The 25,956-nt window shown below is 41.9% G+C and overlaps 4 protein-coding genes across 5 annotated transcripts; all 4 read right to left on the bottom strand.

Annotated features, from left to right (window-relative positions):
* Positions 1-266: 266 nt before the first annotated feature.
* Positions 267-2,324, bottom strand: LOC135732310 (corticosteroid-binding globulin-like). The gene is made up of 5 exons (XM_065250255.2): positions 2,226-2,324; positions 1,400-2,028; positions 1,053-1,320; positions 784-928; positions 267-671 (listed from the first exon to the last, which is right to left on the bottom strand). The coding sequence occupies exons 2-5, from the start codon at positions 2,004-2,006 to the stop codon at positions 477-479; spliced, it is 1,215 nt and encodes a 404-aa protein (XP_065106327.1). The 5' UTR covers positions 2,007-2,028; positions 2,226-2,324; the 3' UTR covers positions 267-476.
* A 5,658-nt stretch (positions 2,325-7,982) lies between these two features.
* Positions 7,983-10,114, bottom strand: LOC135732309 (serpin A3-1-like). The gene is made up of 5 exons (XM_065250254.1): positions 9,969-10,114; positions 9,136-9,764; positions 8,789-9,056; positions 8,490-8,634; positions 7,983-8,382 (listed from the first exon to the last, which is right to left on the bottom strand). The coding sequence occupies exons 2-5, from the start codon at positions 9,740-9,742 to the stop codon at positions 8,188-8,190; spliced, it is 1,215 nt and encodes a 404-aa protein (XP_065106326.1). The 5' UTR covers positions 9,743-9,764; positions 9,969-10,114; the 3' UTR covers positions 7,983-8,187.
* A 1,441-nt stretch (positions 10,115-11,555) lies between these two features.
* On the bottom strand, positions 11,556-14,643 carry LOC135732311 (serpin A3-2-like). Of its 2 annotated transcripts, none has more exons than XM_073814693.1 (5): positions 14,625-14,643; positions 12,672-13,300; positions 12,325-12,592; positions 12,057-12,201; positions 11,556-11,946 (listed from the first exon to the last, which is right to left on the bottom strand). In XM_073814693.1, the coding sequence occupies exons 2-5, from the start codon at positions 13,276-13,278 to the stop codon at positions 11,752-11,754; spliced, it is 1,215 nt and encodes a 404-aa protein (XP_073670794.1). In that variant the 5' UTR covers positions 13,279-13,300; positions 14,625-14,643; the 3' UTR covers positions 11,556-11,751. The 2 variants fall into 2 exon arrangements, with proteins under 2 accessions (XP_073670794.1, XP_065106328.1); XM_065250256.2 differs by lacking the exon at positions 14,625-14,643 and adding an exon at positions 13,506-13,580.
* Positions 14,644-19,065: 4,422 nt separating this feature from the next.
* On the bottom strand, positions 19,066-21,121 carry LOC135732312 (serpin A3-3-like). The gene is made up of 5 exons (XM_065250257.2): positions 21,046-21,121; positions 20,216-20,844; positions 19,869-20,136; positions 19,573-19,717; positions 19,066-19,462 (listed from the first exon to the last, which is right to left on the bottom strand). The coding sequence occupies exons 2-5, from the start codon at positions 20,820-20,822 to the stop codon at positions 19,268-19,270; spliced, it is 1,215 nt and encodes a 404-aa protein (XP_065106329.1). The 5' UTR covers positions 20,823-20,844; positions 21,046-21,121; the 3' UTR covers positions 19,066-19,267.
* Between the last annotated feature and the right edge of the window lie 4,835 nt (positions 21,122-25,956).

Below are 25,956 nucleotides of genomic sequence, written 5' to 3' on the forward strand. Positions count from 1 at the left end.
AATTTCCTTAAGATTATATTGTGTACCTTTTAAGGAACAGTTAACTGTTTTTTACACCTAAAAAATTACTGGTAATTGTTCCTTAAGGTAAACAACGGGTCTTAAGGGTATAATATTATACCCCAAAAGGTACAACATTATGTGTTGTATACCCATAAATATACAAAAATGAACCTTTAAGGGTACCAGCCTAGCGACAAAAAGCTTTGTACTTTATTTGACAATGTATAGGAGAAAATGTGATTGAAAAAAGACATTTAATCTAGTAAATGTTCAGACGCATCAGTCTTTATTAAATTATTGACATGTTTTGACTGTATGTAGATAAAGTTTACAGACAGTATATTATCAGAAGTTGCTATTTGTTGCAACATCATGTCAACATTTAAACAAACTGCAGAAAGGTCAGCCAAAGAAATCATTACATCAAGGCCATCTGCTGGCTCACGCCGGTTTCAACATCTTAATTGTCGACACTACTTCGCTGCTGGGTTGACAATTTTTCCCATAAAGAGGATTGAGTTTTGGTGGTCAACGATGAAAATCATAAATGGACGGTCGAATACAAAAAAGTTCATTGGATTGGGACCAGCAGATCCCAATAGAATTGTAGTCACGGCTGCTGCAGTGGTTCCTTCTTCATCTACATCCAGAGCCGCTTTATGCAATACCTAAAAACAATTCATAATTCAAACCAAAAAATTAAGAGGATTGAAAGTACTTACAGCAAATAAAATATGATGTAGATAGTATGGTGCAACTAACAAAAAAAATGTCCCCTACCTCTGAAACGGACAAACCTTCTGCTGAAAGTCTTGTGAAGTCGGCATTACCCGTGAAAATGTCATGTATTCCCATTCCTTTCAAAATCTCCTTTAGGGTATATGAAGTTTTAAGAGACAGCTTGGGGACATAGACGTGAACTTTTCTAAAAACAAAAAAACAAAGTGCCTGAGTTAAAGTCTCTTGAGAATGGTAAGAACATGAACTTGAAGATATGTCTATATTTATTGCAGTTCAAAGGTCAGTGGGGAAAAAAAGTAAAAATAAACCTTTTTGAAACCCCATTTTTCCACTTTTCAAAGTCTTGACGACTAATAGCCGCCTCCAGATCAGTGATGGATTTGTCTGGGAGAGCCAGAAACATGGAGAACGAGTCATTGTAGTCGAGAGCAAGGACTTTGGTGGAGAGGTGTGTGTCATAAAAAACTTTGAATTTATCGTTTTCATACATCATTTGTACTTGAACGGTTGTCTCAGGGTCCACATGAAATGTATGTTCACGGGTCATCTTTGGGTCAAATGGCATGTCCCATTTTCCTTGAGAAAGAAGCAGTGTTATTGTTAGAAAAGATAAAACTACCAGAGCTTCTTACTTTTATACATGCATTTGGTTTACCTTTAAAATATATGTAAGTGAGAAGGATCATCTTCATATCAGGAGTTAGATGTTGAACAACGTTATCTATTTTGCCGTGTGTTTTCTCCTTTACATATGCATTAATCTTTTCTACGGTTTCTTTGGCACTGAAGTCCATAGAGAAGCCTTCTGAAAGGTAAAACTGCTTTACCTCATCAAAAAACTCAGGATGGGACTTAAATGTGTCGCTCAGATAAACAGCGGTACCGACATCAATGTCCACCCCTGTCTTCTGGTTGATTTCCTCCAAGAGACTTTGATATGTCTTGTGCATTTCTTCAGTGCCTAAGACAGAGCTGTTATGGCCAATGCCCTGGTGAAGCTGCTGTTTGGTCTCACCACCAGCTCCTAAAGACAGTGCAGAAAGGGCCATTGACACACTTATTGGAGAGAAGAAAATATTCTTGGACTGATTCTCGGGTATTGCCGAAAGAGCCTTGTACAGGCGAAAACCAAAATCGTTGTTCATGGACAACAATAATGGGAGATTGTCGGAAATCTGTGATGCAGCTTCATTCTGTCCATGGACGATTGGATGAAAGATTACCAAAGAACAAATCCAGAAATATATGATGCTCCTCTTCATGTTAATGTATTAATATCAGGCCCTGAAGAAACATAACAGAAACACATTTTGGTGACACAATAAAATGCAACCAATGCTTCATTAGCGACAAACAAAACATATTCTGTGTCATGTCCCACACTCCCTGCTGCAGCTTAAATGTATGTATCTATCTATAGAAGTATAGGATTTATCTATCTACTCTATAGAATTCTTCATCTATATGAACAGATTTCCCACCTGTACAACCAGCTGTCGTCTCTTTCCCCAAACTGAACTGCAGTATAAAGCTGTGTCCTTAAATACGATGAGAAAATAACCTTTACTCTGTTTACTTTGCTGTTATTTTGCAATGAAACTGTAATTATTAACTTTATTAAAACAAATCAGTGCAAACAAAAAAGATCCTACATTATAAAAAATACTTTGCTGCCTTTCATTTTTAAAACAAATTACAATGGCTTTGCAAGTGACTTCAACTTCCTATTTTAAATTCTGACCATTGGTTACAGCAGAGATACACGCTCCGTAAATGAGGAATGACCCGAATCACTTTGTACCCGAACCCGACGTGCGTAAATATATATATATAAAAAAGAAAGACCCGACCCGAGACAAACTCGAGAAAATTAGACCCGAGTTCGACCCGAACCAGTGGCTTTTTTTCAACCCAACTGGACCCGAATGTGAACGGCACCCATGGGTGTGCAGTCTGCAGCCAGCACGTAGCAGTCAGACAGAAAGAAACCCCACTGGTCTTGCAACCAATTTGGCGAGCAGCTCCATTTGTTGATGACACCCATAACCCAGATAACTGCTTAAATGGACATTGACTGACATGTCTGTCTCAACGAAAATTAACCTACCACCAGCCACACAATGTCGCAAGCGCTCTTGGCAAACAGAGGAGAGGTTTAAAAAGGACATTGACGCACATACACAAGAGAGTTCGGGTTTTCGGGTCCATTCTGCAAAAACACATTCATTTTAAATTACCCGAGACCAGATGCCGCTAATAAGTGAACAGTCACGGAAAGTAGTGACACAAGTCGGATCTGGGGCATTTTGAGTTATTAAGTGCAGTTTCTAAGCTTTCCAACGATGTGTAACACATGGAAATCTGATAAGATTTGGAGAAGTTGTGGCCATTTGAATATAACATATTCAAGAAAGAGAATGCTGAGAAATTTGAGAAAGAAAAGTTAACACTTTTCCCTGGCTGGAGAGACAATAGGGCTCATTTACATTTCATTTAGCTTAGCCATACCCCCTGTAAAGCCGTTTTGAGTTACAGATGTTCTAGCATCATATGTAGTATTTTGTGACCGAAGTCCGGATGAAAAATAAACAGAACTTTTTACCTTTGTAGCGATCTTAAGTCGAATCCAGTCTGTTTCAAATGTGTGAATAATCCAATGACCATTTTTGTCCACAAATGCGTATAATCCGTAAAATATAGATATATAGTCTATTGTTTACATCGGATTTCGCATGCCCGTCTGGTAAAAGAATATAATATACAATCTGAGGACTATTTACATCGTAACATGTAAGGGTATATGCGATTACATTCCGGTAATTTACGTTCCGTTAAACACATAAACCAGCCTTCAAAGTTTGTATTTAAAATAGGGAGGTAGGATAATCCAAACAGCGCCGTCAAAAATGTGACGTCCTTTAGAGATCTTACCAATCGCTCGCTCGTTCCTCCATCAGCCAATGACTTCATGGAAAATATTGATAGACAAAACATGTAGCCAATTATATAAAGAATTCAACGATCTCTGTGTAACTTATATGAGTTTGAATTCATGCTGCGCTGCAAGAATTGACAGACAGATGACGTCAAAGTACAGCAAGAACAAGTCGAAATTAAACTACTCCGTAAGATTTCTTGAAGAGCTCTCGCGGTACTTTGACGTTTTGTCCGACTGCAGCGTCACATAAAGTCGAGCAAGCCAGTGATGCGGCTGACTGTTATTTGTTCCGCCCTAGCTTCTTTTTTTCTTTTGTTTTGTGCGCCCGATTTTGTTTACAGTCTGGGGAGATGGACGCTGTAAGTTTGAAAAAAAAACTTAGCAAACATGTCTGAGGGACAGGTCAGCCGCGTCACTACAGTCATGTGACTTCACGGGTTCACAACAGAATCGAAAGAGAAGACCATGCTGAATAAAGTCGTAATTCTTGCTATTTTTGGACCAAAATTTATTTTCGATGCTTCAACACATTCAAGCTGACCCACTGATGTCTCATCAGCTGCCTCTGCTAGTCACATGCCCGATTGCAGCGTTTTTTTTTTTTTGCTGCAAGTATCCGTATACTTCCAAATGCAAGCACATCAGTTTTTTAACGATTCTTTACGAGTGGCTTTTGTAATTTCATTGCTGTCTGGACAAGCTCTCCAGTGGGCCCAATCCCTATGGATGCCCTGTATAAAAATCTCTGTCTAGTTTCATTCAGCACTTCAAGGAAGTCTATGGCCAAACTGTAGCAGATCTCTCCATTCACGACCAACTCTTCATCAACATCAAGGGAAACTCTCGGTGAGTAACTACGCACTACACTCTGGCAGCATCTAGTGGCTGGAATGAGACCTCTCTAATCACAACTTTTCATCACTGTCTCTACGCTAATGTCTGTCAGCTCATAGTTCTTACATGTATGTATGCATTACTAGTTTCATTTTTACATGTACGTATGCATTTACTTGTTTTATTTTTACATGTATGTATGCATTACTTGTTTCATTTTGTGTGCGTTTTTTTTCTTATTTTCTGTTATGTAAAGCGCCTTGAGAAGCTACTTTAAAGGCGCTATATAAAAATAAAGTTATTATTATTATTATTATTATTATATTATAGTGGTCTATGCTAACACCATGGGTCTTGCAAACCTCATCCAGAAAACCATTTTTGTCTCTCAATGTCTATCAGCCTGTGATGATGTCACCACCGCGGCTCTTCCTCCGCTCTTGACCCCCTCTATGGCTCCTCTAGCACCTGAACCTATGCCAGTTGATTCTACTCACCTATCCTCCTCAGAATATCAACGTCATATTTGGCAGAAACTCTGGTGTGGGGGTGACAAACATATCATCACAGACTGTCCAGTTTGACATCCACGCCCGGCGGTAAGTTCTGTTCAGATTCTTCCTCATGTATAAGTTTTAAATCGTACTACAGTGCATCTATTAACCTCCCGTGTTTGTGTATCAGCGAAAGCCCTCATTGCCTCTGGATCTGCGGGGATCTTCATCTCCACCCAACTTCTACAAAAATGAAACATCCGCAAACAACGCTACCACCAAGGCATCAGAGTTCAAACCATCCAGGAAAAACAGCTGGGTCAAGGTTGAATTTGCAACTTCACCCCCACATTAACCCTCCGTATTGGATGTTTGCACATTGAGGATGTCTCATTCATGGTGCTGAAGGAATCCACAGCAGAGCTCATCCTGGGATGTCCTTGGATGGCTCAACATCCACCCACCATCAACTGGCGAACCTGTGAGGTTATTAGTTGGGGAGAAAGCTGTTTCCAGTCCTGTTTACCATCTCAGAACTCCCCGTCGGATCCACTACCATAGAGAGTCCCCCGGTTCAGCACCAAATGGAGATACCTGTTGAATACAGGGGGATCCAGGATGTGTTTAGCAAACAGTTGGCTACCAAACTACCACCACACCGGCCATGGGACTGTGACATCAAACTGCTACTGGAGGGTTGAGGCCGTGCATCAACTATAGACATCTTAACTCCCAAACTGTGAAGTTTAATTACCCCCTTCCTCTGGTTCTCGCCGCTCTGGAACTGCAGTGTGGGGCTTGTATTTCCTCAAAGCTTCACCTGCACAGGGCCTTCAACTTGATCCCCATTCGTCGTGGTGACGAGTGGAAGACGGCGTTGGCAACACCCTCAGGTCACTATAAATACCGGGTCACGCCCTTCAAAATCTTCAACTCGCCGGCTGTCTTCCAGGGGTACATGAATAGAGTCTTTTGGGAATATCTCAACAGGCTTGTAATAGTTTATATAGATGACATTCTCATTTATTCTACTTCCCTCTCGGAACATCAACGTCACGTCACCCTTGTCCTGGAAAAGCTGAGAGAACACCAACTATACTTGAAGTTGAAAAGTGCAAGGTTCACACCTCAAGGTAAAGTTTCTTGGCTACATCATTGACCAACATGGAGTACAGATGGATCAGAGGAAAGTGGAAACCATTTGTAACTACAAACCACTTCTGTAAAGGATCTCCAGCGATTCCTTGGATTCACCTATTTCTATAGAAGATTTATCAATAATTACAGTGTTATCAGTGCACCCTAACCTCATCCTTAAAGGGTCGACCCAAATCCCTGTCCTTGACCCCTAAAACGCAGCCTTTGATCGCCTCAAAGAAGCCTTCCATTCCAACCAGTTCTAATCCATCCTAATCCAGATATCTCTTTCATCGTTGAAGTAGACACCTCCACTGGAGCCAGAGCAGTACTTCATCCATGGGTCGCCTTCTCCAAAAAGTTGTCCCCGGCGGAGCGGAACTATGATATAGGTAATCAGGAACTACTCGCCTTCAAGCTCGCACTAGAGGAGTGGAGGCATTGGCTGGAGGGAGCCAATCATCCATTTGAAGTCATTACTGACCATCGCAATCTGGAATACCTGCGTGAGGCTAATAGATTAAACCTGTGCCAGGCCCATTGGGCCCTTTTCTTCACCCGCTTTAATTTCACTGTAACCTACCGACCAGAAAGCAAAAAACTTAAAGCTGATATCCTCTCTCATCTACATAATTTATATCAGAAGACCTCCTATTCGAGCCCATTTTCCCTCCAACCATGTTCATCAGCCTGATCATTTGGGATCTCGACGAACAGATCACACAGGAAAACCTCCTTCATCCTGCTCCGCCAGAAATCCCTGAGAATCTCATCTTCACACCAAAACACCTACATAACGAACTCCTGGACTCTGCACACTCCACTCCGGGCTCTGGACATCTAGGTAGCAGGCGTACCCTCTCCCCCTTATAGTCAACAGGACTGGTGGCTGTCCATCTCCCAAGATGTTTCCCAGCACATTATAGGATGCTTAGTCTGTGCCATAACCATACCCCTAGAAGACTACTTATGGGCAAACTTGTACCTCTTCCCATACCACAACAGCCTTGGTCTCACCTAGGGGTGGATTTCATGACCGATCTACCCAATTCCCAAAATTTCACCTGTGTCCTAGTTGTTGTGGACCGGTTCTCCAAAGGGATGTAAAATGTTCCCTCACTACCACCTTCAAAACACCTGAGGCCCTCTTCAACCAGGTATTCCGTAACTTTGGCATCCCAGAGGATATTGTATCTGACCGTGGACCCCAGCTCATCTCTTAAGTATGGCGGGCTTTCTTCAAACTCTTCAATTTCCGTGTTTAACAACATCGGGCCAAATGTTCATATAAATATATTCTTATCAACTTATTGAAAGCATAAACCATTTACTTTAAACATTTTGTAATTGATAGCTTAAATGAGAATATACAAAAATATTTGAATTCCATAGCGAAAATTGCAATAAAACAGGGGTGTCAATCTGAAGGCCTATAAATCCACCCACCATTTTATTTTGCCCACAAGAGCTTTCAAATTATTTTATATCAGAGTTTATCATAAAAACGTACAAAATGAAACATTAGGGTACCCCCAGCGACCTTTTTTTATGTATACTAAACATAAAGGGTTCTTTACCTGAAGAATCTATTGTGTACCTTTAAAGGAACAGTTAACTGTTTTGTACACCTAACAATTACCGGTACCAAATTGGTCCTTAAGGTACACAACAGGTCTTTAGGGTATAATATTATACCCCAAAAGGTACAACATTATGTGTTGTATACTCATAAAGGTACAAAAATGAACCTTTAAGGGTACCAGCCTAGCGACAGAAAAGGTACAGTTTTGTACCTTTTTTGACAATCTATAAGAGAAATTTTGGTTAAAAATTAGTAAATGTTCAGACGCATCAGTCTTTATTAAATGATTGACATGTTTTGACTGTATGTAGATAACGTTAACAGACAGTGTATTAACAGAAGTTGCTATTTGTTACAACATCATGTCAATGAACAAACTGCAGAAAGGTCATCAAAAAAATCATAACATCAAGGCCATCTGCTGGCTCATGCTGGTTACAACATCTTGAATGTCGTCACTACTTCTCTGCTGGGTTGACAATTTTTCCCATGAAGAGGATTGAGTTTCGGTGGTCAACGATAAAGATCATAAATGGACGGTCAAATCTAAAAAAGTTCATTGGATTGAAAGAAGTAGTTTCTATCATAACTACAGTCACGGCTGCTGCAGTGGTTCCTTCTTCATCTACATCCAGAGCCGCTTTATGCAATACCTAAAAACAATTCATAATTTTAAACGAAAAAAATAAAGAGAATTTTAAGTACGTGCAGCAAATAAAATATGATGTATACAATAAAAACTAACAAAAAATTCCCTTACCTCTGAAACGTACAAACCTTCTGCTGAAAGTCTTGTGAAGTCGGCATTACCCGTGAACATTTCATGTATTCCCATCCCTTTCAAAATCTCCTTTAGGGTATATGAGGTTTTAAGAGACAACTTGGGGACATAGACTTTAACTTTTCTAAAAAAAAAAAAAATTGCCTGAGTTAAAGTCTCTTGAGAATGGTAAGAACATGAACTTTTATTTCTAATATAATATATAGCCTATTTCTAATAAATATATTTCTATATTTTTTGCAGTTCAAAGGTCAGTGGGGAAAAAAGTAAAAATAAACCTTTTTGAAACCCCATTTTTCCACTTTTCAAAGTCTTGACTACTAATAGCTGCCTCCAGATCAGTGATGGACTTGTCTGGGAGAGCCAGAAACATGGAGAACGAGTCATTGTAGTCGAGAGCAAGGACTTTAGTGGAGAGGTGTGTGTCATAAAAAACTTTGAATTCATCGTTTTCATGCATCATTTGTACTTGAACGGTTGTCTCAGGGTCCACATGAAATTTACTCTCATGGGTCTTTTTTGGGTCAAATGGCATGTCCCATTTTCCTTGAGAAAGAAGCAGTGTTATTGTTAGAAAAGATAAAACTACCAGAGCCTCTTACTTTTATACATGCATTTGATTTACCTTTCAAATATATGTAAGTGAGAAGGATCATCCTCATATCAGGAGTTAGATCTTGAACAACGTTATCTATTTTGCCGTGTGTTTTCTCCTTTACATATGCATTAATCTTTTCTACGGTTTCTTTGGCACTGAAGTCCACAGAGAAGCCTTCTGACAGGTAAAACTGCTTTACCTTCTCAAAAAACTCAGGATGGGACTTTAACGTGTCGCTCATGTAAACAGCGGTACCGACATCAATGTCCACCCCTGTCTTCTGGTTGATTTCCTCCAAGAGACTTTGATATGTCTTGTGCATTTCTTCAGTGCCTAAGACAGAGCTGTTATGGCCAATGCCCTGGTGAAGCTGCTGTTTTGTTTCACCATCAGCTCCTAAAGACAGCGCAGAAAGGGCCATTGACACACTTATTGGAGAGAAGAAAATATTCTTGGACTGATTCTCGGGTATTGCTGAAAGAGCCTTGTACAGGCGAAAACCAAAATCATTGTTCATGGACAACAATAATGGGAGATTGTCGGAAATCTGTGATGAAGCTTCATTCTGTCCATGGACGATTGGATGAAAGATTACCAAAGAACAAATCCAGAAATATATGATGCTCCTCTTCATGTTAATGTATTAATATCAGGCCCTGAAGAAACATAACAGACACAAATGTTGGTGACACAATAAAATGCAACAAATGCTTCAATAAACTATTAGCGACAAACAAAACATATTCTGTGTCATGTCCCACACTCCCTGCTTTCTCTCAGCTCAAATGTATGTATCTATCTATAGAAGTATAAGAATTATCTATCTACTCTATAAAATTCCTCACGAACAGATTTCTCACCTGTACAACCAGCTGTCGTCTCTTTCCCCAAACTGAACTGCAGTATAAAGCTGTGTCCTTAAATAAGATGAGAAAATAACCTTTACTCTGTTTGCGTGGCTGTTATTTTGCAATGAAACTGTAATTATTAACTTTATGAACACAAATCAGTACAAACAAAAAAGATCCTACATTATTTAAAAAATATTTTGCTGCCTTTTATTTTTTAAAACAAATTACAATGGCTTTGCAAGTGACTTTAACTTCCTATTTTATATTCTGGCCATTGGTTAGAGCAGAGATACACGCTTCGTAAATGAGGCACCTGGGGTTCATGATGGGGCATTGTGTTTGAATTGCAAAGGTCATGGGTTCAATCTAAAAGGAGCAGACATGCTGATAAAGAAATTTGTAGATTGCACTGTTGTTTGGATAACATCATTTGATAAATGAGCAATTCCAACATTATGAATCTGCCACTTGCAGTCAAAACTTGAAATATAAATTCTTAGAGAATTCATTACCAATAAATGGAATCTGCAGTACAACTAATTTAACTTGTCATTTTTAAACTATAAATATTTTAAAGACTTTTAATAACATATATATATGACATGACTTAGAGTTGGAATTTTACTTAAAGTGTTTAAAACATTACATTACAAAATATTTAAATGAACATATATTAAAATAAACATTTAAATGGCTTCTTCATAACTTGAACGAGGATGTCATCTCTGAATTGTGCAGGCGTGCAAGGTTTTGTCAGATGGAGTAGTTGCTGTATTTCGATATCAGCACTCTGTAGCGCATTTCCGCGTTTAACAACATCGGGCAAAATATTCATATAAATATATTCTTATCAAATTAGTGAAAGCATAAACCATTTAGTTTAAATATTTTGTAATTGATATTTTGAATGGGAATATACAAAAATATTTGAATTCCATAAAGAGAAAATTGCAATAAAACAGGGGTGTCAGTCTGAAGGCCTACAAATCCACCCACCATTTTATGTGGCCCACAAGAGCTTACATATTATTTTATTGTTACTATAAGTATTATTTTTGCAGGGTTTTGTAACCTAACAGATCAGAACAGTGAAAGGTCTGTTACATTAGGACAACATACTGTATGGTATGTTACATTATGCTAATGTATGGAATGTTACGTTAGGGCAACACAACATAAACATTTATTATTGTCTTTTTAAACCTGTCAGAGTTTATCATACACTGTCAGAAAAAAGGTCCATGGCCATGGGGGTACGCTAATGTTTCGTTTTGAATGTTTTTATGTATAAACATAATACAATGGTGACCTTTTGGGGTACTTTACCTTAAAGATCTATTGTGTACCTTTAAATGAAAAGTTAACTGTTTTCTACACCTAAAAATTTACTGGTACAAAATTGTTCCTTAAGGTACACAACAGGTCTTTAGGGTATAATATTATACCCCAAAAGGTACAACATTATGTGTTGTATTCTCATAAAGGTACAAAAATAAACCTTTAAGGGTACCAGCCTAGCGACAGAAAAGCTTTGTTCCTTTTATGACAATGTATGGGAGAAAATGTGGTTTAAAAAAAGACATTTAAAACTAAATGTAAAGACGCATCAGTCTTTATTAAATGATTGACATGTTTTGACTGTAACGTTTACAAGCAGTCTATTATCAGAACTTGTTATTTGTTACAACATCATGTCAACATTTGAACAAACTGCAGAAATGTCAGCCAAAGAAATCATTACATCAAGGCCATCTACTGGCTCACGCTGGTTACAACATCTTGAATGTCGACACTACTTCGCTGCTGGGTTGACAATTTTTCCCATAAAGAGGATTGAGTTTTGGTGGTCAACAATGAAGATCAAAAATGGACGGTCAAATCTAAAAAAGTTCATTGGATTGGGAGCAGCAGATCCTACTCCAATCATAGTCACGGCTACTGCAGTGGTTCCTTCTTCATCTACATCCAGAGCCGCTTTATGCAACACCTAAAAACAAATCACAAAGTCCATTTTAACATTCAAACAAACTAAATAAAGAGGATTGATAGCACTTATAGCAAATCAAATATGGTGTAACTAACAAAAATATCCCTTACCTCTGAAACAGACAAACCTTCTGCTGAAAGTCTTGTGAAGTCGGCATTACCCGTGAACATTTCATGTATTCCCATCCCTTTCAAAATCTCCTTTAGGTTATATGAGGTTTTAAGAGACAACTTGGGGACATAGACGTGAACTTTTCTAAAAGACAGAACAAAGTGCCTGAGTTAAAGTCTCTTGAGAATGGTAAGAACATAAACTTTTATTTCTAATGTAATATATTTTTAGTTTAAAGGTCAGTGGGGAAAAAAGTAAAAAATAAACCTTTTTGAAACTTCGTTTTTCCACTTTTCAAAGTCTTGACGACTAATAGCCGCCTCCAGATCAGTGATGGATTTGTCTGGGAGAGCCAGAAACATGGAGAACGAGTCATTGTAGTCGAGAGCAAGGACTTTGGTGGAGAGGTGTGTGTCATAAAAAACTTTGAATTCATCGTTTTCATGCATCATTTGTACTTGAACGGTTGTCTCAGGGTCCACATGAAATTTACTCTCATGGGTCATCTTTGGGTCAAATGGCATGTCCCATTTTCCTTGAGAAAGAAGCAGTGTTATTGTTAGAAAAGATAAAACTACCAGAGCCTCTTACTTTTATACATGCATTTGGTTTACCTTTAAAATATATGTAAGTGAGAAGGATCATCTTCATATCAGGAGTTAGATGTTGAACAACGTTATCTATTTTGCCGTGTGTTTTCTCCTTTACATATGCATTAATCTTTTCTACGGTTTCTTGGGCACTAAAGTCCACAGAGAAGCCTTCTGAAAGGTAAAACTGCTTTACCTTCTCAAAAAACTCAGGATGGGACTTAAAAGTGTCGCTCAGATAAACAGCGGTACCGACATCAATGTCCACCCCTGTCTTCTGGTTGATTTCCTCCAAGAGACTTTGATATGTCTTGTGCATTTCTTCAGTGCTTAAGGCAGAGCTGTTATGGCCAATGCCCTGGTGAAGCTGCTGTTTGGTTTCACCACCAGCTCCTAAAGACAGTGCAGAAAGGGCCATTGACACACTTATTGGAGAGAAGAAAATATTCTTGGACTGATTCTCGGGTATTGCTGAAAGAGCCTTGTACAGGCGAAAACCAAAATCATTGTTCATGGACAACAATAATGGGAGATTGTCGGAAATCTGTGATGAAGCTTCATTCTGTCCATGGACGATTGGATGAAAGATTACCAAAGAACAAATCCAGAAATATATGATGCTCCTCTTCATGTTAATGTATTAATATCAGGCCCTGAAGAAACATAACAGAAACACATTTTGGTGACACAATAAAATGCAACAAATGCTTCAATAAACTATTAGCGACAAACAAAACATATTCTGTGTCATGTCCCACACTCCCTGCTGCAGCTCAAATGTATGTATCTATCTATAGAAGTATAGGAATTATCTATCTACTCTATAGAATTCCTCATCTATATGAACAGATTTCCCACCTGAACAACCAATGATGTCTCTTTCCCCAAACTGAACTGCAGTATAAAGCTGTGTCCTTAAATACGATGAGAAAATAACCTTTACTCTGTTAACTTTGCAGTTATTTTGCAATGAAACTGTAATTATTAACTTTATTAAAACAAATCAGTGCAAACAAAAAAAGATCCTACATTATAAAAAATACTTTGCTGCCTTTCATTTTTAAAACAAATTACAATGACTTTGCAAGTGACTTTAAAGTCCTATTTTAAATTCTGACCATTGGTTACAGCAGAAATACAAGCTTCGTAAATGAGGCACCTGGGGTTCATGATGGGGCATTGTGTTGGAATTGCAAAGGTCATGGGTTCAATCTAAAAGGAGCACACATGCTGATAAAGAAATGTGTAGATTGCACTGTTGTTTGGATAAAATGATCTGATAAATTAGCAATTTTAACATTATGAATGTGATATTTGCAGAAATATAAATGTCACAGGTCGGAGAAGCGGACCGCCCCTGTCGCGGATCACGCTCCTCCTAGTTCCACCTCGAGGAGGTCCCAAAGCACCCCAATGACCAGACAAACCAGAGATGAGTAAAATATAAAAGTAGAACCTTTATTTAAATTATTTAAAACTGAAGGGGGGAAATGGGGAAAGGGAATTTAAAAAGTCTCGGGGTTTCGACGTGACTCCGGCTGGACACCGCTACAGAGCGTATCTGGGTGGGTTGGGCACACACCGTCGTGGCGGCCCCCGGATGGCCTCCACAGAGGTCCAAGGCCCTCCTAAGGTGAGTACGGACGACAAGGACAAAGCACAACACTTCAAGAAAGCTTTGTGTACTCACATCAGGTTCAATCACTCACTCGTTGCACCGCACACACTCCAGTGAATAAGTTAGGGTCCGTACTCCTCTCCAGGTGGACCTGGGCCTGGGTAGCTGGGTTGGATGGTACAAGCCATGCAGCACAGCGCCTCAACCTGATGGTAAACTCGCACAGTCCAGAGTAGTTTGATACACACCCGTCGGCTCGCCCACCTACTGCACACGTCTAGTGGGGCCGCTTAAAACCGGTTACACTCTCCTTTAACATACAAGCATTCAATATTAATTGTTGATGTACTGTTACTCACAGTTGGCGGTCTCCAGTCGATCTCTCTCTTAATACACACACTTCTCGGCTCGCCCACCTGCTTCACACATCTAGTGGGGCCAAGTTGGCGGTCTCCAGTCGATCTCTCTCTCAATACGCACGCCTCTCGGCTCGCCCACCTGCTGCACACATCTAGTGGGGCCGCTTAGAAATGGGTTGCACTCTCCTTTAACATACAAGCATTGAGGTTAGTTGCTGATTTCCCTGTTACTCACAGTTGGCGGGATTCCAATCGGCCTCTCTCTCAATCTCTCTCGCAGGGCGTCTCCCATGGAAACAACGCCGTGGACACAGAGCTCCCAATCCTCCATGAGGACAACAACACACCAAAGGTGCCAATAAGTACGTTTCCCTTCAAGAGATTCTTACTCGACTGTTGAACAGTGTTCCTTCTCCACAGCTCCCAGCCGCAGCAGAACCACGTATTCCAGCACCCGAACGTCTCACAACCCAGCCGGCATCCGCAGCGTATATCCAACGCAATCCAACTTCACTCTGACAAGTAACTTCCTATACACAACCACGCCGTCCTTTCGCCCGGACCAGCCCCGCACTCTTTCCGCCCGCTACCTAGCGGTCGCCGGATCAGCGGAGCCTGCGGACTCTTCAGAGGCTGGTCTTCATTGTGTTGCCCAAGGCGGAAGTTCACTCGCCCGAGATCGACCCCCCCCAATAACATCTACCTTCTCTCTTTTATCTTCCTCCATGGCGTGTTGTGGTGATTGCCCGATCTAGTCACTCCGTGACAAACTCTTAGATAATTCATTACCAATATATTGAGTCTGCAGTACAAATAATTTAACTTGTCCTTTTTTACCTATAAATATTTTAAAGACTTTCAATAACATATAAATGACAGTTAGATTACTTAATTTTACTAAACATGTGTTTAAAACACTACATTACAAAACATTTAAATGAACATATGTTAAAAAAACATTTAAATGGCTTCTCCATTGTCAGGATCCCATCATTCACTCCTCCCACTCGTTCACTCTCCCCTGAGTATTAATCTTTATCACCTGTGCCCCATCAAGAGCCCAGTTCGACATCCACGCCCGGCGGTAAGTTTTGCTCAGAATCTTCCTCATGTAGAAGTTTTAAATCATACTACAGTGCATCTATTAACCTCCCGTGTTTGTGTCTCAGCGAAAGCCCTCATTGCATCTGGATCTGCAGGATCTTCATCTCCACACAACTTCTACAAAAATTAAATATCCGCAAACAACGCAACCACCATTCATGCCATCAGAGTTCAAACCATCCATTGAAAACAGCTGGGTCGAGGTTGAATTTGCTACTTCACCCCCACATTAACCCTCCGTATTGGATGTTTGCACATTGAGAATGTCTCATTCATGGTGCTGGAGGAATCCACCGCAGAGCTCATCCTGGGACGTCCTTGGATGGCTCAACATCAACCCACCATCAACTGGCGAACCGGTGAGGTTATTAGTTGGGGAGAAAGCTGTTTCCAGTCCTGTTTACCATCTCAGAACTCCCTATCGGATCCACTACCATAGAGAGTCCCCCGGTTCAGCACCAAATGGAGATACCTGTTGAATACAGGGGGTTCCAGGATGTGTTTAGCAAACAGTTGGCTACCAAACTACCACCACACCGGCCATGGGACTGTGACATCAAACTGCTACCGGAGGGTTGAGGCCGTGCATCAACTATAGACATCTTAACTCCCAAACTGTGAAGTTTAATTACCCCCTTCCTCTGGTCCTCGCCACTCTGGAACTGCAGTGTGGGGCTCGTATCTCCTCAAAGTTTGACCTGCACAGGGCCTTCAACTTGATCCGCATTCATTGAGGTGACGAGTGGAAGACAGCGTATGTAACACCCTCAGGTCACTATGAATACCGGGTCATACCCTTCAGAATCTTCAACTCGCCGGCTGTCTTCCAGGGGTACATGAATGGAGTCTTTTGGGAATACCTCAACAGGCTTGTGATAGTTTATATAGACAACATTCTCATTTACTCTACTTCCCTCTCGGAACATCAACATCACTTCACCCTTGTCCTGGAAAAGCTGAGGAAACACCAACTATACTTGAAGTTGAAAATTACGAGTTTCACACCCTCAAAGTACAGTTTCTTGGTTACATCATTAACCAACATGGAGTACAGATGGATCAGAGGAAAGTGGAAACCATTTGTAACTACAAACCACTTCTGTAAAGGATCTCCAGCGATTCCTTGGATTCACCTATTTCTATTGAAGATTTATCAATAATTACAGTGTTATCAGTGCACCCCTAACCTCATCCTTAAAGGGTCGACCAAAATCTCTGTCCTTGACCCCTAAAACGCAGCCTTTTTATCGCTTAAAAGAAGCCTTCCATTCCGAACCATTTCTAATCCTTCCTAATCCAGATCTCTCTATCATTGTTGAATTCGACACCTCCTCCACTGGAGCCAGAGCAGTACTTCATCCATGTGCCTTCTTCTCCAAAAAGTTGTCCCTGGCGGAGCGGAACAATGATATTGGTAATCGGGAACTACTCGCACTAGAGGAGTGGAGGCATTGGCTGGAGGGAGCCAATCATCCTTTTGAAGTCATTACCGACCATCGCAATCTGGAATACCTTCGTGAGGCTAATAGATTAAACCCGCGCCAGGCCCATTGGGCCCTTTTCTTAACTCGCTTTAATTTCAATGTAACCTACAGACCAGGAAGCAAGAACCTTAAAGCTGATATCCTCTCTCATCTACATAATTTATCTTCAGAAGACCTCCTATCCAAGCCCATTCTCTCTCCAGCCATGTTCATCAGCCCGATCATTTGGGATCTCGACGAACAGATCACCCAGGAAAACCTCCTTCATCCTGCTCCGCCAGAAGTCCCAGAGAATCTCATCTTCATACCCAAACACCTACGTAACGAACTCCTGGACTCTGCACACTCCACTCCGGGCTCTGGACATTTAGGTAACAGGCGTACCCTCTCGCTCCTCAGTCAACAGGACTGGTGGCTGTCCATCTCCCAAGATGTTTCCCAGCACGTTATAGGATGCTCAGTCTGTGCCATAACCATACCCCTAGAAGACTACTCATGGGCAAACTTGTACCTCTTCCCATACCACAACAGCCTTGGTCTCACCTAAGGGTGGATTTCATGACTGATCTACCCAAATCCCAAAATTTCACCTGCGTCCTAGTTGTTGTGGACTGGTTCTCCAAGGGGTGTAAAATGTTTTCTCTAACCAAGCTCCCTACCACATTCGAAACAGCTGAGGCGCTCTTCAACCAGGTATTCCGTAACTTTGGCATCCCAGAGGATATTGTATCTGACCGTGGACCCCAGCTCATCTCAAAGTATGGCAGGCTTTCTTCAAACTCTTCAGGGTCACTGTCAGCTTGTCTTCAGGATACTACCCTCAAACTAATGGCCAGACTGAGTATAAGATCCAAGAAATCGGTCGCTACCTCCGTACCTACTGCCACCAAAACCAGGTCAGCTGGAGCCGCTATCTTCCCTGGGCTGAATACACCCAGAATTCCATTTGACAATCCACCACAGGGCTCACCCCCTTTCAGTGTATTCTGGGTTACCAACCTCCTCTTTTCCCCTGGTCTGGTGAGCCCCGCGGTGGTTCCAGCTGTCGACTACTGGTTCCATCATGGCGAGAGGATTTGGGACTCGGCTTACGTACATCTCCAACAGGCTTTGCGGAGGCACAAAGACCAATTTAACCGTCATCACTTTAATCCACCCCAGTACCAACCTGGCCAGAATCTTTGGCTTTCCACTCAGGACATTCGCCTTCGCCAGCCCTGGCGTAAGCTAAGTCCTTGTTACATCGGTCCCTTCACCGTACAGAGACAGCTAAATTAAGTCACCTACAGGCTTAACATCTATAGTACAGAATCTCACCATCATCTCATTTTTCACTCTTAAAACCCTTCAGTGATCCTGTCTCTCATTACTCCTCCCATCACCATCCCCCTCCACGTCATCATTTACTGTTAGTAAACAGTAGAAGTTAATCTCAAGGCCTACAAATCCACCCAACATTTTATGTGGCCCACAAGAGCTTACAAATTATTTTATTGTTACTATATAAGTATTATTTTTGCAGGGTTTTGTAACCAAACAGATCAGAATGGTGAAAGGTCTTTTACATTAGGACAACATATGGTCTTGTATGTTATGGCAACTGTATGTTATGGCAATGTATGGTATGTTACGTTCATTGGATTAACTGGTACAAAATTGTTCCTTAAGGTACACAACAGGTCTTTAGGATATAATATTATACCCCAAAAGGTACAACATTATGTGTTGTTTACCCATAAATGTACAAAAATGAACCTTTAAGGGTACCAGCCTAGTGACAGAAAAGCTTTGTACCTTTTTTGATAATGTATGGAAGAAAATGTGATTAAAAAACACATTTAAACTAGTAAATGTACAGAGGCATCAGTCTTTTTTAATGATTGACATGTTTTGACTGTATGTAGATAACTTTTACAGACAGTGTATTGTCGGAAGTTGCTATTTGTTACAACATCATGTCAACATTTGAACAATCTGCAGATAGGTCAGCCAAAAAATCATTACATCAAGGCCATCTGCTGGCTCATGCTGGTTACAACATCTTGAATGTCGACACTACTTCGCTGCTGGGTTGACAATTTTTCCCATAAAGAGGATTGAGTTTTGGTGATCAACGATGAAGATCATAAATGGATGGTCGAATAAAAAAACGTTCATTGGATTGGGACGAGCAGATCTTTCTCCAATCACAGTCACGGCTGCTGCAGTGGTTCCTTCTTCATCTACATCCAGAGCCGCTTCATGCAATACCTAAAAACAAATCAGAAAGTCCATTTTAACATTCAAACAAACTAAATAAAGAGGATTGATAGCACTTATAGCAAATCAAATATGGTGTAACTAACAAAAATATCCCTTACCTCTGAAACAGACAAACCTTCTGCTGACAGTCTTGTGAAGTTGGCATTACCCGTGAATATTTCATGTATTCCCATCCCTTTCAAAATCTCCTTTAGGTTATATGAGGTTTTAAGAGACAACTTGGGGACATAGACGTCAACGATTCTAAAAGACAAAAACAAAGTGCCTGAGTTAAAGTCTCTTGAGAATGGTAAGAACATAAACTTTTATTTCTAATACAATATATATTTCTATTAAATATATTTCTATATTTTTTGCAGTTCAAAGGTCAGTGGGGAAAAAAGTAAAAATAAACCTTTTCGAAACTCCATTTTTCCACTTTTCAAAGTCTCTATGACTAATAGCCGCTTCCAGATCAGTGATGGATTTGTCTGGGAGAGCCAGAAACATGGAGAACGAGTCATTGTAGTCGAGAGCAAGGACTTTAGTGGAGAGGTGTGTGTCATAAAAAACTTTGAATTCATCGTTTTCATGCATCATTTGTACTTGAACGGTTGTCTCAGCGTCCACATGAAATTTACGCTCATGGGTCATCTTTGGGTCAAATTGAATGTCCCATTTTCCTTGAGAAAGAAGCAGTGTTATTGTTAGAAAAGATAAAACTACCAGAGCCTCTTACTTTTATACATGCATATGGTTTACCTTTAAAATATATGTAAGTGAGAAGGATCATCTTCATATCAGGAGTTAGATCTTGAACAACATTATCTATTTTGCCGTGTGTTTTCTCCTTTACATATGCATTAATCTTTTCTACGGTTTCTTTGGCACTGAAGTCCACAGAGAAGCCTTCTGACAGGTAAAACTGCTTTACCTTCTCAAAAAACTCAGGATGGGACTTTAACGTGTCGCTCATGTAAACAGCGGTACCGACATCAATGTCCACCCCTGTCTTCCGGTTGATTTCCTCCAAGAGACTTTGATATGTCTTGTGCATTTCTTCAGTGCTTAAGACAGAGCTGTTATGGCCAATGCCCTGGTGAAGCTGCTGTTTGGTCTCACCACCAGCTCCTAAAGACAGTGCAGAAAGAGCCATTGACACACTTATTGGAGAGAAGAAAATATTCTTGGACTGATTCTCGGGTATTGCCGAAAGAGCCTTGTACAGGCGAAAACCAAAATCGTTGTTCATGGACAACAATAATGGGAGATTGTCGGAAATCTGTGATGCAGCTTCATTCTGTCCATGGACGATTGGATGAAAGATTACCAAAGAACAAATCCAGAAATATATGATGCTCCTCTTCATGTTAATGTATTAATATCAGGCCCTGAAGAAACATAACAGAAACACATTTTGGTGACACAATAAAATGCAACAAATGCTTCAATAAACTATTAGCGACAAAACACATTCTGTGTCATGTCCCACACTCCCTGCTGCAGCTCAAATGTATGTATCTATCTATAGAAGTATAGGATTTATCTATCTACTCTATAGAATTCCTTATCTATATGAACAGATTTCCCACCTGTACAACCAGCTGTCGTCTCTCTCCCCAAACTGAACTTCAGTATAAAGCTGTGTCCTTAAATAAGATGAGAAAATAACCTTTACCCCGTTTACTTTGCTGTTATTTTGCAATAAAAAATGTAATTATTAACTTTATGAACACAAATCAGTGCAAATAAAAAAAGATCCTACATTATAAAAAAATATTTGCTGCCTTTAACTTTTAAAACAAATTACAATGGCTTTGCATGTGACTTCAACTCCCTATTCTAAATTCTGGCCATTGGTTACAGCAGAGATCACCTCGGTTACGGATGTAACCCTCGTTCCCTGAAGGAGGGAACGGAGACGTCATGTCATGACCGGCGAATTGGGAACTCGCTTAGAGAGACCAATCTGCTTCGATAACTACTAAAACGCCAATGAACTTGGCATTGAGGTATTTGCATAATGCTGGCGCCGCCCCGCCAGGTGCATATATATGCCGCAGCTGCAGAATACGAAATGAGCTTCTTTTCGCTGAGAAAACCGGGAGAGTATGACTGGCCGTGACAGCAGGGAGCAGCCCTGTGGCGACGGGACATGACGTCTCCGTTCCCTCCTTCAGGGAACGAGGGTTACATCCATAACCGAGACGTTCCCTTTCAGTCGGTCACTACGACGTTACGTCGTGACCGACGAATTGAGAATCCCTACCAAAACGCCACTGGAGCTGACCTCTTCTAGTGTCTGCAAAAAAGCCCTCCGATTCCACTTAAGGAGATGGAGAATAGGATTAAGGCAGAAGGCCGGGCACTAGATGTTCCTTTAACCTCACAGTAGTGCCAGCAACTGGGAAGCGCCCTATCTGAGCGGGATAGTAACGCTGCGGAAGCCACCGCCCCGTTAAGGGCAAATGGTGGGCGAAAGACAACCGTAGTTGAGGAATAGACAGCCGTGGCTGTGTAAGCAAAGCTGTGCTCTGCTGAGGGAAACGTGGGCTAGTAGGATTAACCCCACAGAAAAATACTCACAAAGGAACCCTGCGTAGGGGATGCAATGTGGATGCCCAAGCCCAACACATAGGTTCGCAAGAATACAGCTAGTGAAAGGTTGACAGCCAATGCTCCGCAACATCAGCTGCCAGGGCAGCGGAGGAAGGACAAATCAAACCATTATACATTTTTGTCCTAAAGGCCTTCCATACTGACACTTATTGTGAAGCAACAGTCGGAGGCTGCAAGCCGACGTGCGAGTCTGTTCTCCGTGCTCCCCCTGATTAGGAAAGAACACGTTCAACCAGCAGCCCAACCAGCAGCTCTGCAGATGTCTGTTAGCGAGGAACCACAAGCGAGAGCTCAAGATGAGGCAACACTCCTAGTGGAGTGCGCTCTCAAATTAAAAGGACAAGGAATGCCCTGCAGATTATAAGCAAGGGCGATATTATCAACTATCCAATGAGACATCCTCTGCTTAGTGACAGCTTTCCCTCTCTACTGACCACCATAACAGACAAAGAGCTGGTCTGAGGTCCTGAGGCTTTGCGTGCGATCCACGTAGAGTCGCAGTGCGCGTACGGGGCACAACAAAGCCATGGTTGGGTCTGCCTCCTTTGGGGGCACGCTTGCAAGCTCACCACCTGATCCCTGAAGGGAGTGGTGGGAACTTTGGGCACGTAGCCTGGCCTATCTCTAAGTGTCACGCTCGAGACAGCAGGACCAAACTGAAGGCACGAATCGTCAACGGAGAATGCGTGTAGGTCCCCTTCTCTCTTCACGGAGGCCAATGCGAGCAGGGTCAGAGTTTTCATTGACAAAAACTTAAAGGTCACGTTCTTCCTGATCCCATTTTTTAAACCCTAATTAGTGTGTAATGTTGCTATAATAGCATAAAACAACTTTTCTGGTGGAGGGTGACAGCCTATGCTCCAACCGGTGTTGAAGATATAAGAGCACCACATTGATGACGCATTCTCGCGGCGACAATGGGTATTGTCCGGCGACGCAAACAGATCTATCTGCGCATGACCGAACTTCTTCCAAATTAGCTGAACCGTCTGGGGGTGGAGTCGCCATTCACCGGGGCGCGCAGCTCGGGAAAGCGCGTCTGCCGCTGTATTGAGCGAACCCAGAATGTAAATGGCACGAAGGGACCTCAGATGCTTCTGACTCCAAAGGAGGAGATGACGAGCGAGATGCGGCAGGTGACGAGAGCACAAACCGCCTTGACGGTTGATATACGCAACAGTCGCATTGCTGTCGGTGCGAACTAATACATCCTTTCCTCGCAGCTCTGTAGCGAAGCGTACAAGTCCCAGATATACAGCCCACAACTCGTGGCAATTGATATGCCATTGCAGCTGGGGTGCTGTCCACACCCCTGAAGCTGCAAGCCCGTCTTATGTGGCTCCCCATCCCGTGTTGGACGCATCTGTGTGGACAACAGCATGCCAAGAGACCTGTCTCATGGGCACACCGGCCCTGAGAAACGCGGGGTCTGACAACGGGGGGAATGTTAAGCGACACGCAGGTGTAATGGTTACACGGTGAATGCCGGCGCGCCACGCTCTCCTCGGTACTCGATCGTGAAGCCAACACTGAATCGGTCTCATATGGAGCAGCCCGAGCGGTGTCACAGCCGCGGCTGCTACCATATGCCCCAGGAGCTTTTGAAATTGTTTCAGCGGGACCGCGTTCTTCCCTCGAAATGAATCGAGGCAAGTCAGAATTGACTGGACACGCGCTTCTGTTAGACTTGCCGATAAATAGATCGAGTCCAATTCCATCCCGAGAAAAGAGATCCTCTGCGTGTGGCAGAGTTTGCTCTTTTCCCAGTTTACCCGATAACCCAAATGGGCGAGATGCCGAAGCGTTAAGTCTCTGTGCTCGCAAAGCGTCCGCCGAGAATGCGCTTTTATAAGCCAATCGTCGAGGTAAGCTAGAATGCAAACACCGCTCTCTCCCAGGAGTTTTAATGCCGCTTCCACCTCTTCCGTAAACACACGGGGAGAGAGAGAGACAGCCCGAATGGTAAAACTTTGTACTGATATGCCCGCCCCTCGAACGCAAAGCGGAGAAACGGCCTGTGACGAGGGAGAATGGACACATAAAAGTATACGTCTTTCAGGTTTATTGCTACAAACCAATCTTGGGGGCAAATTGAATGAAATATTTGCTTTGACGTTAACATACTGAAGGATCTCTTCTGAAAAGATCTGGGACCTCATTTATAAAACTGTGCGTAGAATCCTTACTAAAAGTCTATGTATGCATAAAAGCCAAAAATAACGTACGCAAAAAATATTCAGATTTATAAAACCATGTGTACGCACACCAGCAAGCAATATTCCTTTTATAAATCACAAATCACATGAAAATGTGCGTACGTGAATCTGCCTCACATCCCACCCTATACACGCCCATTTTTAACCATAAATAGTAAATGCAAATCCCCTCCTGAATGCTTATCCTCAAATTAAAGAGTAACTAAACCCCTGGTCAGAGCCTGACTCCGCCCACTGGCAATATTTGAAAAATGCAAGAAAAGTGGGAAGATCCCAACGGAGATTTAGGGGACGAACTAAGCTCGTACCAAGTGTGTGGTGAGATCGTAACAAGGGCGTGGTGAGCTTGAACCTGCTTACGTCACGAGTCATTTTTTGGACCCAACATCCAATAGGAAAATTCAACTGCAGTAGCCACCGTTCAACCTGAAGAGGGCAGCACTCAGACGTTTTTACACCATATATTGCAGTATTGAAACACTTTATATCCAAATGTCAAAAAAGTTACTAAAATCAATGAACAGCACTAATAAAGCATCATTCTTAGAGATCATTAACTAAAAAAAGTTGGTTTAGAGTTTAGTTACTCTTTAATGAGACTGGCATCCAATTGTTAGTTCGTAAGCTAAATGCGCCCAGCCAATTAACACAAGCCATTGTCGTAATCCTCGAGCATTGAGACGCAGCATTACACACGGGAGTCACCACAGCATTTATATATTTTTACAGCAATTATATACTGTAACACCTTGCCAAAATCACAGCATGAATTAGAGGTATCACTAAAATAAAATAAATATGTGTTTTCTGCTCCTTTTGTGCACGCGTCTGATATATGCGGACTGTTCTCCATCAGCACGAACGTTCTCCTCTGCTCTACAAAAAGCAGACATATAAAAATGAATCATTTAAATTTAAAAACATAAATAGTAATTTCCTTTTACCTAACAGACTTGCATTAACTTGTACACGTGAGAGTAAATATTTATTTTAATGTAGGTGAACGCATGTTTTTTCATGCAGGTTTTCACATCATATTTAGGACTTTTATAATAATAATATAGAGAGAAACGGTTGTCCGGGAGCGTAATCGGGTAGAAAACGGCGACTTCCATGTTCTTGTCAGCTCCTTGTGCACCTCGGGGAAGGAAAGGCACTGGAGGAGAGGGCTGTGAAGCCTGGGCAGCTCCGAAGAACCAATCATCCAGACGGGACGGTTCGGGCTGAGGGGGGTTAACCTACTCTAACCCTACGGTCTCCGCCGCTCGAGAGAGCACGGCCACCATCTCCGGATCGAACTACGCCGTTGCGACCCGACCAGAGGGAGGAAGGACGTCGGGATCCACATCAGAGGGAGGGGGCCCACCCTCGGTTGTTGAGGAGGCTGTGGATCCTGAGGGAGGCACAACGGATTCTGCAGACATCGTAGAACATGACGCTGCAGTCTCCATTGGAATCTCTGCCGGCTGCAGACGAGGAGGCTGGGAGCCGGAGGACGAATCCCCCGGCCGGTTCAGCACAGTGATGCGGAGGTTATCCTTTGAGAGCCTCACAGCCGCACCGTGGCGGCGCTCGACACTCGCAGGACGGGGGTTGCGCTTTTCCCGTAGGAAAGACAACCATCTCCGCAAATCCACAAGGGACATGTCCTCGCAGTGAGAACAATTA

Source organism: Paramisgurnus dabryanus, chromosome 5, assembly GCF_030506205.2.
Source record: "Paramisgurnus dabryanus chromosome 5, PD_genome_1.1, whole genome shotgun sequence".
In the NCBI taxonomy this organism is placed as follows: Eukaryota; Metazoa; Chordata; class Actinopteri; order Cypriniformes; family Cobitidae; genus Paramisgurnus; species Paramisgurnus dabryanus.